This window comes from Equus przewalskii, chromosome 6 (genome assembly GCF_037783145.1).
Source record: "Equus przewalskii isolate Varuska chromosome 6, EquPr2, whole genome shotgun sequence".
In the NCBI taxonomy this organism is placed as follows: Eukaryota; Metazoa; Chordata; class Mammalia; order Perissodactyla; family Equidae; genus Equus; species Equus przewalskii.
In genome coordinates, this window is record NC_091836.1 from 51,397,797 (window position 1) to 51,410,435 (window position 12,639).

Genomic DNA, 12,639 nt, shown 5'->3' on the forward strand with positions numbered 1-12,639 from the left:
CTATGAAGTTTATGTTCTTGGTTCTGTTGGAGGTATGAGAATTCCAATTCAGAGTTCTGCCCCTACTGTCACTGGTTCTGGCTCTGATTGGCATCTCCCCTACCATAGAAGCAAATGGGTCTCTTTAAACTTCCCCTAGGCACTTCAAAATGGTCATGAAGGCAATAGTGAAGATGAAGAGGAGGATGACATTAATCATAAGATCATATTTATTGACGGCTTCCTAAGTGAAGGATACTAATGTGTGTGTTTTATATATCTTTTTGGATTTCTTTTGCATAATGTCTCCCAAATTATAAGTGTACACATTATTATTGTTTTATGTAAGAGGAAAGAGTGGCAGCATTTTATGTTAATTTTACCAGGTTGTGAGTTAGAAAGAGTTGCTGCCATGTTTGAGTCTGGGCAGTCTGATGCCAGACTCAGAATATTTGTCCAGTCTTCTCACCTGCACACCCAAATAGACATTTCAATTCCCTGTCAGTCCTGGCAGAGACCCCTTCTCACTGTGCTCTTTCTTTTAGGGGTTTCTGGTAAAACATAGTGGAGAGCAGGAGGTAGCACTTGCTGCATCAACTATAGGAAAGGTGGCTGAGATCACACGCAATGATGACAGTGAGTTGGCACACAATAATTTAGGGTAGATCTCTCTCTCTTGCCCCTTCTTCTGTATTTCACTTCACCTGTCCACTTACTCCTACATTCTTATTATTAGCCTACTCAATCACAGAAGGAAACATAAAGTCAGAGTCTTGGGGTCCATTCCTACTCAGGAAATGGAAACAGTTTAAAAATGTATCTCAGATGTACCTGTGGTTATGACATCTGTTCCTTTGCTTAAAAGTTTCAGAAAGTCTGGAAACGATGAAGTTGAGTGCATGGGACTCAGAGACTGACAATTTATTTTGAATCTTGCCTTCTCTCTTATTATGAGTGTTATGAGGCAAGTTCTTAGTATTTCTGGGACTTAAGGTTGTCCACTGAGTTGGTTCCTAGTTAATACAGCACCACTGAATAAGGATTAAACCAATAATAGATGCCCTATCTGCAATAAATATGAGACGAATGTACAAAGTAAGGCCAAAATAAATTTTAGATATTTTATTAGTAGTAATGATAAAGCTAATTCTCATGTCATTTGGCTTAAATATCTGGTGACCTGAAGTTATGGTTTTCCTACATTCCTGACAGGACACTTTATTATTGTTTATACATCATTAGTATTTGGAGAGAAATGACTGAGTCACATATATTTATGAGCCTCTATCTTTTTGGCACAGAGGAGGAATTGAAAGCAAAAAAGCTCTCAGTTAAATATTGAATAGACCCTTCCATTCATTGAATGACCTTCTATTCATAGAAATAATGAGTGGGCAATGTGGCTTCCACACATTTGACCATTCATGCCTTTTCAGGAATGTCCCATAGGACTGGAGACAAGATAAGATAGTGTTTGTTTGTGTCTATGTCATAGACTTTCTGAGGGACCTATTTTTTTTCCCATTTGATGGTATCTACAGCATTCAGTCATCTAAAACCATTGCAGAGGTTTTCACAAATCTGAAAAAAAGAGGCAGAAATGAAGCAGAAAGTAAATCAGGTGTAGGGCTGAGACACACTTTAGGGTTTCAGGTCATTTTATGCTCCAGTGTGCAGAGACAGGAAAGGCTCTGAACTCTCTGCCATATAATCCATAAAATGTCATTAAATTTTTGGATTGTATTTCGTTAATAAACACGCTATTCCAATATGATTGAAATTTTTGTTAAAAAATTAATCAAATATTTATTCAGTTCCAGACTTCCCTTAGGAGTCACACATGTTCCAGAGATGGGTGTTAGAGTCTCCATTTCTAAGAAGGAGTAGAAACACAGAGAGGTTGAGAGATTTACACACACTTCACACGTGGGCGGTGAAAGATTTGATACCGACCTTGATATCAGTTTCCCCACATTAAACCCAGCATATATGGGGTTAAAACCAAAACACTCATTCCCTGCTTACTTTCTGGCTTCCTGGCTCCAGAATCCACTATCCTCCATGGAGACAGACACTGTCAAGGACAAGCACCTGGACTATCTCCTCCCGCAAAGAGATATGGGCTGGTGGGAAAGCTGCTGACCAGCAAGGTCATGAGCTCCCTCCTCTCTGCAAGTAGTCTCAAGGTCAAAAACAGGCTGGTGGGAAAGCTCTGACCAGCAAAGCCATATGCTCCCCCTCCCCTACCTAAAACCCCAAATAAAAGCCCTTCCTTTTAGCTTTTTGGGGAGTTTGGGGTTTCAGCGTTAGCTGCCCTCTCTCCTTGCTCAGTGCTGTGCAAAAATGAAATTCCTACTTTCTTCCACCACACCGGGTGTCAGAGATTGGCTTGCTGCACAATGGGTGAGCGAACTCACTTCAGGTTTGGTAACAGATTCATGACTCAAACATTGATCTCCTTGTCCATGCACCCCTTCTCTATCACCTCCACTGTAGCTAAGGCATAGTTCTTTTCAAACCTACTTTGGTCCCACGGGAGCAAATGGAGATAGAGAAAGTGATTCATCCTCTTTCGGTTCAGTGAGTCCATCTGTGAAATATGGTAATGAACTACTGCTGTATAGAGGCAATAATGGCATTAATGTAGTGGATTATAGGGTTTTCTATGAATAATCATGCACTTTACAATCAGTTTTGAAATCTAAGGGTGAAAATATTTTCTGTACAAGATGAATATTTAATGTGGATCTATCATGGAATCATTATCACAAGTCAGACTTCAAGGATATTTTCAAATGTATACCTTAACAACTAGAGATGCAGTTGATAGAAAGTGGTTTCAGTAATGAGACAAAAAATATAGGCAATTATTTATTATTAAAATTGAACATGCACCTATTATTTACGAATTTTCACTTGTGTGATATAGAGAGGTACAAGAATTTTCATAGAATTGCTCTAAGAAGAAAGTGATATAAATAATAATATGATATAAATATAAAGTATAGAATTTAAAATAAATATTTATTTAATATATCAATATAGTATATTAAATTGTAAATATTACATTATAAATATATATTAAATTTTTAAAATTTATATTAAAGTATGTAAGTATAAACTTATAAATTGAATAAAACGATGTCTTCCCTCACGTAATGTGTGCATCAGTAAAACGTTTGAAGTAGTTGTATGTACTTCACAAAGAGACTTAAACACCATGTTGTCATAAACAAGTACATTTCAGCAGCAACATGTGTAGTCCACTGTTTGGGTAACCTTTTAAGAAAACTGATTATGGATACATAAATCAATATTGACATTAAGGAAACATTGACAAGATAATTACCCATCAAATTCATGACACTGGTTGCCTTTGGAGGACAGGTATGCAGAGGAACATGATTGAGCCAAGATACCAAGAAACGTCAAATATTATCAGTCACGTTTCAAATCTCTATAAAATATGAGACCTGAAGCAAGTATTATTAAATGTTTATATCTTAATATTTGTGGTAGGTACTGATGATAGCAATGATAGGTAATATTAATGGAGCATTTCTAAATGTTGAGCAATATTCTAACGCAGTGTTCTTCAGCCCAAGCTGCACATTAAAATGACCAAGAACCTCACATGTAGAGAATTTGAGTTAATTGGTTCTAGGCTAAGGCCAGTGTATCTGTATATTTTAAAATAACCACAAGTAAGTATATCAATCAACTGGAATTGAGAACCACTGCTCTAAGCAATTTAAATGATTTCTTCCTTACAATATTCCCATATGGTAGGTTCAACTATTATCCCAATTTTACAGATGAGGAAACTATCTAGGAACATTTATATATATATATTTTTTTATTTTTCATTTGTTCTCAATTAAATCGTTGTGTGATCTGCCAAAATAATAAACCTGAATTACTTTCAGCTAGCTGAATTTATAGAATTGCAATCCCTGTATCATGAAAAATTAACATCAAAATCTACTAACTTGACCTAAGAAAGCTGGGCCTTAAACCTGACCATGGGACTTCCCCTAGTGCTAAACTCCTCAACTGTAAAAAAGAGGGCTTATGATCAGAAAGACAAGACCAACAAGTATTTGAAAAGGTACTCAACTTCACTAACCATCAGGGAAATGAGAATCAAAATCACAATGTGATATTGCCTCACACTTGTTAGAATGGCTATGATCAAAAAACAAAAGACAATAAATGTTGGTGATTATGTGGAGAGAAGGGAATCCTGGCACACTGCTGGTCAGAGTGAATACTGGTATAGCTATAATGGAAAACAATATGGAGGTTCCTCAAAAAGTTAAAAACTACTGCTAATTAAAATGGAATTATCATATGATCCAGCAATCCCACCTCTGGGAATATGTCCAAAGGAAATGAAATTAGTCTCTAGAAGAGATATCTGCACACCTGTGTTCATTGCAGTATTATTCACATTAGCACAGATATGCAAGATATCTCTGCAAAGATAGTAAAGTGTGTCTGTTCCAAGATAAATTGATAAAGAAAATGTGATACAGACACAAACACATATGCACTGGAATATTATTCAGCATAAAAAAAGAAACCCTACCATTCGTGACTACATGGATGGACCTGAAGGAAATTATGCTTATGAAAATACTTCAGAGATAGCACGACAAATTCTGTATGATCTCACTTATATGTGGAATCTAAGAAAATCAAAGTCATCCAACCAGGGATTAAAACTGTGCCTGTCAGCCAATCACAAGTAAGGAAATAGAAACGGTAATCAAAAACCTCCCCAAAAGAAGAGTCCAGGACCAGAAGGCTTCTCTGGAGAATTCTACCAAACATTCAAAGAAGACTTAATACCTATTCTCCTCAAACTGTTCCAGAAAATTGAGAAAGATGGAGAACTCCCTAACACATTCTATGAAGCCAACATCACCCTGATCCCCAAACCTGACAAGGACAACACAAAGAAGGAGAACTACAGGCCGATATCACTGATGAACATAGATGCAAAAATCCTCAACAAAATTTTGGCAAACCGAATACAGCAATACATCAAAAAGATTATACACCATGATCAAGTGGGATTTATACCAGGGACACAGGGATGGTTCAACATCCGCAAGTCAATCAACGTGATACACTACGTCAACAAAATGAAAAACAAAAACCACATGATCATCTCAATAGATGCAGAGAAAGCATTCGACAAGATCCAACACCCATTTATGATAAAAACCCTCAGTAAAATGGGTATAGAAGGAAAGTACCTCAACATAATAAAGGCCATATATGATAGACCCACAGCCAACATCATAGTCAATGGACAAAAACTGAAAGCCATCCCTCTGAGGACAGGAACAAGACAAGGGTGCCCACTTTCACCACTCCTATTCAACATAGTACTGGAGGTGCTGGCCAGAGCAATTGGGCAGGAAAAAGAAATAAAAGGAATCCAAATAGGTAACGAAGAAGTAAAACTCTCGCTGTTTGCAGACGACATGATCTTATATATAGAAAACCCCAAAGAATCCATAGAAAAACTATTAGAAATAATCAACAATTACAGCAAAGTAGCAGGGTATAAAATTAACGTGCATAAATCAGTAGCATTTCTATACACTAACAATGAACTAACAGAAAAAGAACTCAAGAACTCAATCCCATTCACAATCGCAACGAAAAGAATAAAATACCTTGGGATAAACTTACCCAAGGAAGTGAAGGATCTATACAATGAAAACTACAAGACTTTCTTGAAAGAAATTGACGATGACATAAAGAGATGGAAAGACATTCCTTGCACATGGATTGGAAGAATAAACATAGTTAAAATGTCCATACTACCTAAAGCAATCTACAGATTCAGTGCTATTCCAATCAGAATCCCAAGAACATTCTTCACAGAAATTGAACAAACAATCCTAAAATTCATATGGGGCAACAAAAGACCACGAATTGCTAAAGCAATCCTGAGCAAAAACAAAGCCGGCGGAATCACAATCCCCGATTTCAAAACATACTACAAAGCTACAGTGATCAAAACAGCATGGTACTGGTACAAAAACAGGTCCACAGATCAATGGAACAGAATTGAAAGCCCAGAGATAAAACCACACATCTATGGACAGCTAATCTTCGACAAAGGAGCAGAGGGCCTACAATGGAGAAAAGAAAGTCTCTTCAACAAATGGTGCTGGGAAAACTGGACAGCCACATGCAAAAGATTGAAAATTGACCATTCTTTTTCACCACACACCAAAATTAACTCAAAATGGATCAAAGACCTTAAGATTAGGCCTGAGACAATAAGTCTTTTGGAAGAGAATATAGGCAGTACACTCTTTGACATCAGTTTCAAAAGAATCTTTTAGGACACTGTAACTCCTCAGTTGAGGGAAACAATAGAAAGAATAAACAAATGGGACTTCATCAGACTAAAGAGCTTCTTCAAGGCAAGGGAAAACAGGATTGAAACAAAAAAACAGCTCACTAATTGGGAAAAAATATTTACAAGCCACTTATCTGACAAAGGGTTAATCTCCATAATATACAAAGAACTCACACTGATTAGCAACAAAAAAACAAACAACCCGATCAAAAAATGGGCAGAGGACATGAACAGACATTTCTCAAAAGAAGATATGAATATGGGCAATAGACACATGAAAAGATGTTCATCATCGCTAATCATCAGGGAAATGCAAATCAAAACTACACTAAGATATCACCTTACACCCGTTAGATTGGCAAAAACATCCAAAACCAAGAGTGACAAATGTTGGAGAGGATGTGGAGAAAAAGGAACCCTCATACACTGTTGGTGGGAATGCAAACTGTTACAGCCACTATGGAAAACAGTATGGAGATTTCTCAAAAAGTTAAAAATAGAAATACCCTATGACCCAGCCATCCCATTACTAGGTATCTATCCTAAGAACCTGATATCAGAAATCTCAAGAGTCCGTTGCACCCCTATGTTCATTGCAGCATTATTTACAATAGCCAAGACGTGGAACCAGCCTACATGCCCAGAAAATGATGATTGGATAAAGAAGATGTGGTATATATACACAATGGAATACTACTCGGCCATAAAAAAAGACAAAATTGGCCCATTCACAACAACGTGGATGGACCTCGAGGGTATTATGTTAAGCGAAATAAGCCAGTCAGAGAAAGACGAACTCTATATGACTCCACTCATAGGTGGAAGTTAGTATATTGATAAGGAGATCTGATCGGTGGTTACCAGGGAAAAAGGGGGGTGGGGGGAGGGCACAGAGGGGGAAGTGGTGTACCCACAACCTGACTAACAAAAATGTACAACTGAAATCTCATAAGGTTGTAATCTATCATAACATTAATAAAAAAAAAAAAAACAACAAAAAAAAACTGCCTGTCAGGGCCTGAGGGGTGGGAGAAATTGGGAGATGTTGGTCAATGGGTACAAACTTCCAGTTAGAAGATGAATAAGTTCTGGAGATCTAATGCACAGCATGGTGACTATAGTTAATTATACTGTATCTAATAGTTGAAATCCACTAAGAGAGTAGATGTCAAGTGTTCTCACCACACATCAAGAAAAAGGCAAGTATGTGAGGTGATGGATGTGTTAATTAATTTGGTTGTGGTAATCATTTAATATCTATATTAAATCATCACATTGTACACCTTAAAAAAACCTGCATGTTGTATAACCTAAATGTATACAATTTTTGTCAATCATACCTCCATTAAGCTGGAAAAAAAAAGGAAAAAAAACAATGAAGCAGTATTATCAGGCCACTACAGAATGGAGTCCAGAAAAAACAAAGAGTGGTTTCACACACCAAACCTTTTACTGAGATTGTATGGAGCTGACACAAATAAATCTGTATAAAATTTTTTAAAAAATTTGGTTTCTTAAATTTCATTATTGCTTAATCATTGACAGATGCTCTGTACACTACCACCATCTTCATAGTCATAAATGCTTATGATTATGTGCACTTAGATAAACTATATTTACAAATACTTGAAGTACACCAAAGCCAAAGATAGGAATTATATAAGAAATGACTTTCAAAAGCCAGTGTCATATTTAAGTAATCACTTATTTCGGTGAAGGAGGGGAGAGAGAAAACTAAGAATGATAAAACTCATGAAGATAACTATCATATAAAAGTGTTTTCTCTTTAAAAACATTCAACTTTAATTTAGAATCCAGATTACGGGGTCTGGCCTTTTATAGAGTGTTTTTATAAATATTCGAAATGAAGAATATCTAGCATTGTATTTGAATAAGATAAGGTATATTTAACTACTTCTTAATTTCTTTAAATTCAAATGATTTTTTTTTCTCAAAAGGGGAAGGGTATTTCTTATTCTATATTTTTCTCAAAGAAGTAGGCTGTATTTTACTGTTGTGAACTTAAAAAAGCAAATTCAACTGTTATTTTACCCTCAAAATGAGTTTATTCAAGAATAGCCAAAAATAGTGCAACCCAGGATGTACATGATATGGTGAACCATAGGCAAATCTGGGGGGAAAAAAAGTGTGAGCTGCTTTTATAGAGTAAAAGGGGGAGTAGGGAGGGGCAGATGTAAATGAAAGCCTATTAGGGGAAAATAACGATCTAGCATGACAACAGCTCCTCATTGGCTGAGCTGTGACATTTCTCCTTGGTTGGTTTGTTGCCAGGTGGGGAGAGAAATCTTTAGTAGTAAAGCAGTTTCTCTTCCTGTCCAAGATGCAAGCTCAACTCTCTTCCTGTTTGATTTAATTGCCCATGTGTGTAGGGCGTGAGAGCTCCCCTTATAGGCCTTCCTACTTCAATTTACATCAGGTTTCTTTTATTAATTTCCACCCTGTGATCATGAGTTTATTATCTCTAATGTTCTTGCTCCTCTAGTTCTCTTCAGTTGAGTTTCTCTAAAGTAAGTGTGTATAGAAAGAGATGAATAACTCAGAAATCAATGAAGAAACCGTTCTAAAAAAATTGAATTTGAGGGGCTGGCCCCGTGGCCGAGTGGTTAAGTTCGCACGCTCCGCTGCAGGCGGCCCAGTGTTTCGTTGGTTCGAATCCTGGGCGCGGACATGGCACTGCTCATCAGACCACGCTGAGGCGGCGTCCCACATGCCACAACTAGAAGAACCCACAACGAAGAATACACAACTATGTACCGGGGGGCTTTGGGGAGAAAAAGGAAAAAATAAAATCTTTAAAAAAAAAAAAAAAAGATTCTTTTAAAAAAAAAAAAAATTGAATTTGAGGCAGTAAGGAATATCGCTTCAAGTACTGGGATGTTTGACCTTACAAGTGAATTGCTTGAATCCAAAATAGGGACACAGTGCTGGGTGTCCATTTACTGTTTTCTTTTTTCCATCACTCTTTTCTTTTTCAAAAGGTGTCCAAGCTACATAGAACCACAGAATCTAACAAGTGTTTCAGAATTCTTCCTCATGGGCCTCTCAGATGATCCAGAACTGCAGCCTTTGCTCTTTGGGATGTTCCTGTCCATATACCTGGTCACCATCTTGGGGAACCTGCTCATCATTCTGACCATCAGCTCTGACTCCCACCTCCACACCCCCCTGTACCTCTTCCTCTCCAAACTGTCTTTGGTTGACATTGGTTTCATCTCCACTACTGTCCCCAAGATGATTGTGAACATCCAAACTCACAGCAGAGTCATCTCCTACGTGGGCTGCCTGACACAGATGTCCTTTTTTATCCTTTTTGGATGTATGGATGGTATACTTCTGACTGCAATGGCCTATGACCGGTTTGTGGCCATCTGTCACCCTCTGCAATACTCAGTCATTATGAGCCCATGTCTCTGTGGCTTCTTAGTTTTGGCATCTTTTTTAATTAGCCTTTTGGACTCCCAGATGCGCAATTTGATTGTATTACTACTTACCTGCTTCGAGAATGTGGAAATTTCTAATTTCTTCTGTGACCCTTCTCAACTCTTCAACCTTGCCTCTTCTGACACCTTCACCAATAACATAGTCATGTCTTTTGTTCGTGCCATTTTTGGTTTTCTCCCTTTCTCAGGGATCCTTTTCTCTTACTATAAAATTATATCCTCTATTCTGGGAGTTCCATCAATAGCTGGGAAATCTAAAGCTTTCTCCACCTGTGGCTCTCACCTTTCAGTTCTTTGCTTATTTTATGGAACACGCCTTGGGGTTTACTTTGGATCTTCATTGTCACCTTCTCCCTGGAAGGATGTGGTGACCTCAATCATGTATACCATAATCACTCCCATGCTGAATCCCTTCATTTACAGCCTGAGGAACAGGGACATCAAGAGTACCCTGTGGAGACTCTACGGCAAACTAATCTAATCTCAGTATGTATGCAATCCTTTCTGGAGTGTGGGTTGGAAAAATCAGCAAAACCAAACATGTAGACCAGCCAATACTTGTTCCTTGGTCATATTATTTTTTTCAGTATCATGGTTTTCATTCCTCTCCATGTTTCATATATGAATGTTACTTCCTTTGATTTTCCCTTCATTGGACTAGGGGACTGTTCTGTGATCCTTTGTACATAATGAATGCATGAGATATTTTCCTCAGTGACCCTGGTATCAGATGAAATGCACACGTCTCTTGTCGCATACTTAAATTTTACATCCTTTTCCATGTTTCCTGTGCATTTTTCCATACAAATTTTGAATCCGTGAAATCTGTTTATTCAGGAGATGTCTGGGGATGCAATTCATTGGTCCTCAAACATGGATTTTATAGGAATCCCCTGGGGAGTTTTATAAATATTGATGACTGGGTCTCATCACCAGAAATTCTGATTTAATTGGTCTAGTATGCATCTAGGTATGAAGATTTTTAAAAGCATCCAAGATGGTTCAGTTGTGAGTTCCTAAAGAGGTGAAGCTCAAAGGGGCAAGTTATAAGAGAGCTTATTCTAACTCCAGTAATCTGATTTTCATCAAATACACTATACTTCCACACTGTAAGATTTCACTTGTGCTCATTATTAAGGTATTATTTCTCTATTTCAAACTCACCCTTCTATATTATCTTATGGTGCTAAGGTAGGTGTCTTAAAATCACTGCTCTATTTTCCATCTGGCTTTCCTGTTACATACGTTTAATAATGGCCTGTTAATTTCAACACACTATAAAGTTAATTACACGTCTAATACCCATAAGCCCTTGGTATTTATTGGCTTCCATCTGGCACCACATTGTTCTCTTTTTGCCTTTGTCCTGCAGTATCTATTTAACCAACTTCCTATACTCAATTAAATTCATTGAAATAATTAGCTTGGTTTTATTTTTCATGACTGACTCATGAATGATAAATCATAGTATGGGGTAAAAGGTATATTATGAATTGCATGCAATTAGAACATTGAAAATGTGCTCATAATATAAAAGTGGTTTAAAATATATATCTTTGTTAAGAGTGTACAACTGAGGTTGAAGTACTAGTATGACATTGCTAGTTGATGTGTGGCTCTATTGGTATCTGAAGATTATTAAACCACAAATTTCATCATAAATGAATTGAACTTTATCTTCTTTTACTTTACTCCATGCAGCAAAGGTCCATATTGTCAGCAAACATGAACTCTTTCCTTTCTCTAGTAGCAGCCTGGTTAGGGTTTCACCTTGTTACCATACTTCCCTCACTTCTTTCATGATAATTCAGTCTTTGGGGTCCATTTGTGTTCTTCAAAATGAGTAACCCTCTTTCCTTAGAGATGTCACCCATAGTTTTTGGGTAGTAATCTTGGTCCTCTGAAAACCTGTCCAAGAACTAGTTGAATTTACTCTGCCTTTTACCTCTAAGGTAAATCACCTACCAACTACATTGATAAGCAACTTTGATGTTGGAGAAAGGAATGAACTTGATAGATGATTAAGCCATAGTAGTGTGTGGGAAGATATCACCCAATACAATTACTACATTTCTATATTTGCGTATCCACTTCTGCAAGCCTATATGATAATCAAAGGACCTTGAAAAGTGGGAACTTATCTTGCCTTTTGATGTCAAATTGTAGACTTCCCCCAGTGTAGCACGTTGTGTTTTCTCTAGATTTAGATCTATAAGAGTGTTAATGGTCTGATAACACTAAACATGGTGTGACAATACTTAAATAGAATATGAAACACAGATAATAGAAAGAATGTGAGATACGAAGTCACTCCACTACCCAGATACTGGCTCAAAAATTTGAAACCTTTGGCAACTCATTGTTCCTTTCTGAGCCTCAAAATCCTCAGCAGGAAATTAAAGTGCAATAGTGTTTATCTTTCAAAGTTGTGCAACAATTATATACAGTTGTGTCATGGACCAGTCAAATAGTAGTTTCCCATCAAACAGCAAATCCTATTATAACATTAAAGAAGTTAATTTAAATAAGCATTCCAGTAATTCATAAGTAACCTGATGTTACAAACTGTGTGACTTTGAGTATGATACATAACATTTCTGTTCAAATGCCTTATCTGTAGAGTCATGAAAACAAGAGCACTTAACTGAGCTTGGTTAAGAAGATGCAATCAAATGGACTGAATAGAACACTATTTAGTATATAGTAGTGGGTCAATAAGGGCAAACTGTCCTAATCAATAATTAACAGGCCAGTGGACAGTTTAAGCATACGGGCTTTGTAGGCTGAAATTAGATTTACAACATCAGCTCCTCTAAT

General features: G+C 37.1%; 1 protein-coding gene across 1 annotated transcript; it reads left to right on the top strand.

Moving 5' to 3' along the window:
• The first annotated feature begins 2,417 nt into the window (after positions 1–2,417).
• Positions 2,418–10,303, top strand: LOC103563611 (olfactory receptor 7E24-like). The gene is made up of 2 exons (XM_008539045.2): positions 2,418–2,446; positions 9,361–10,303. Exons 1-2 carry the CDS (start codon positions 2,418–2,420, stop codon positions 10,301–10,303), a joined length of 972 nt encoding a protein of 323 aa, XP_008537267.2.
• The last annotated feature ends 2,336 nt before the right edge of the window (positions 10,304–12,639 follow it).

Excerpts from the sequence above, each read along its gene's own strand:
- LOC103563611 (XM_008539045.2), top strand. The coding sequence starts at position 2,418 with ATGACTCAAACATTGATCTCCTTGTCCAT. Across the intron at positions 2,447-9,360 it reads ACATTGATCTCCTTGTCCAT|GTGTCCAAGCTACATAGAAC; the intron begins GCACCCCTTCTC and ends CTTTTTCAAAAG.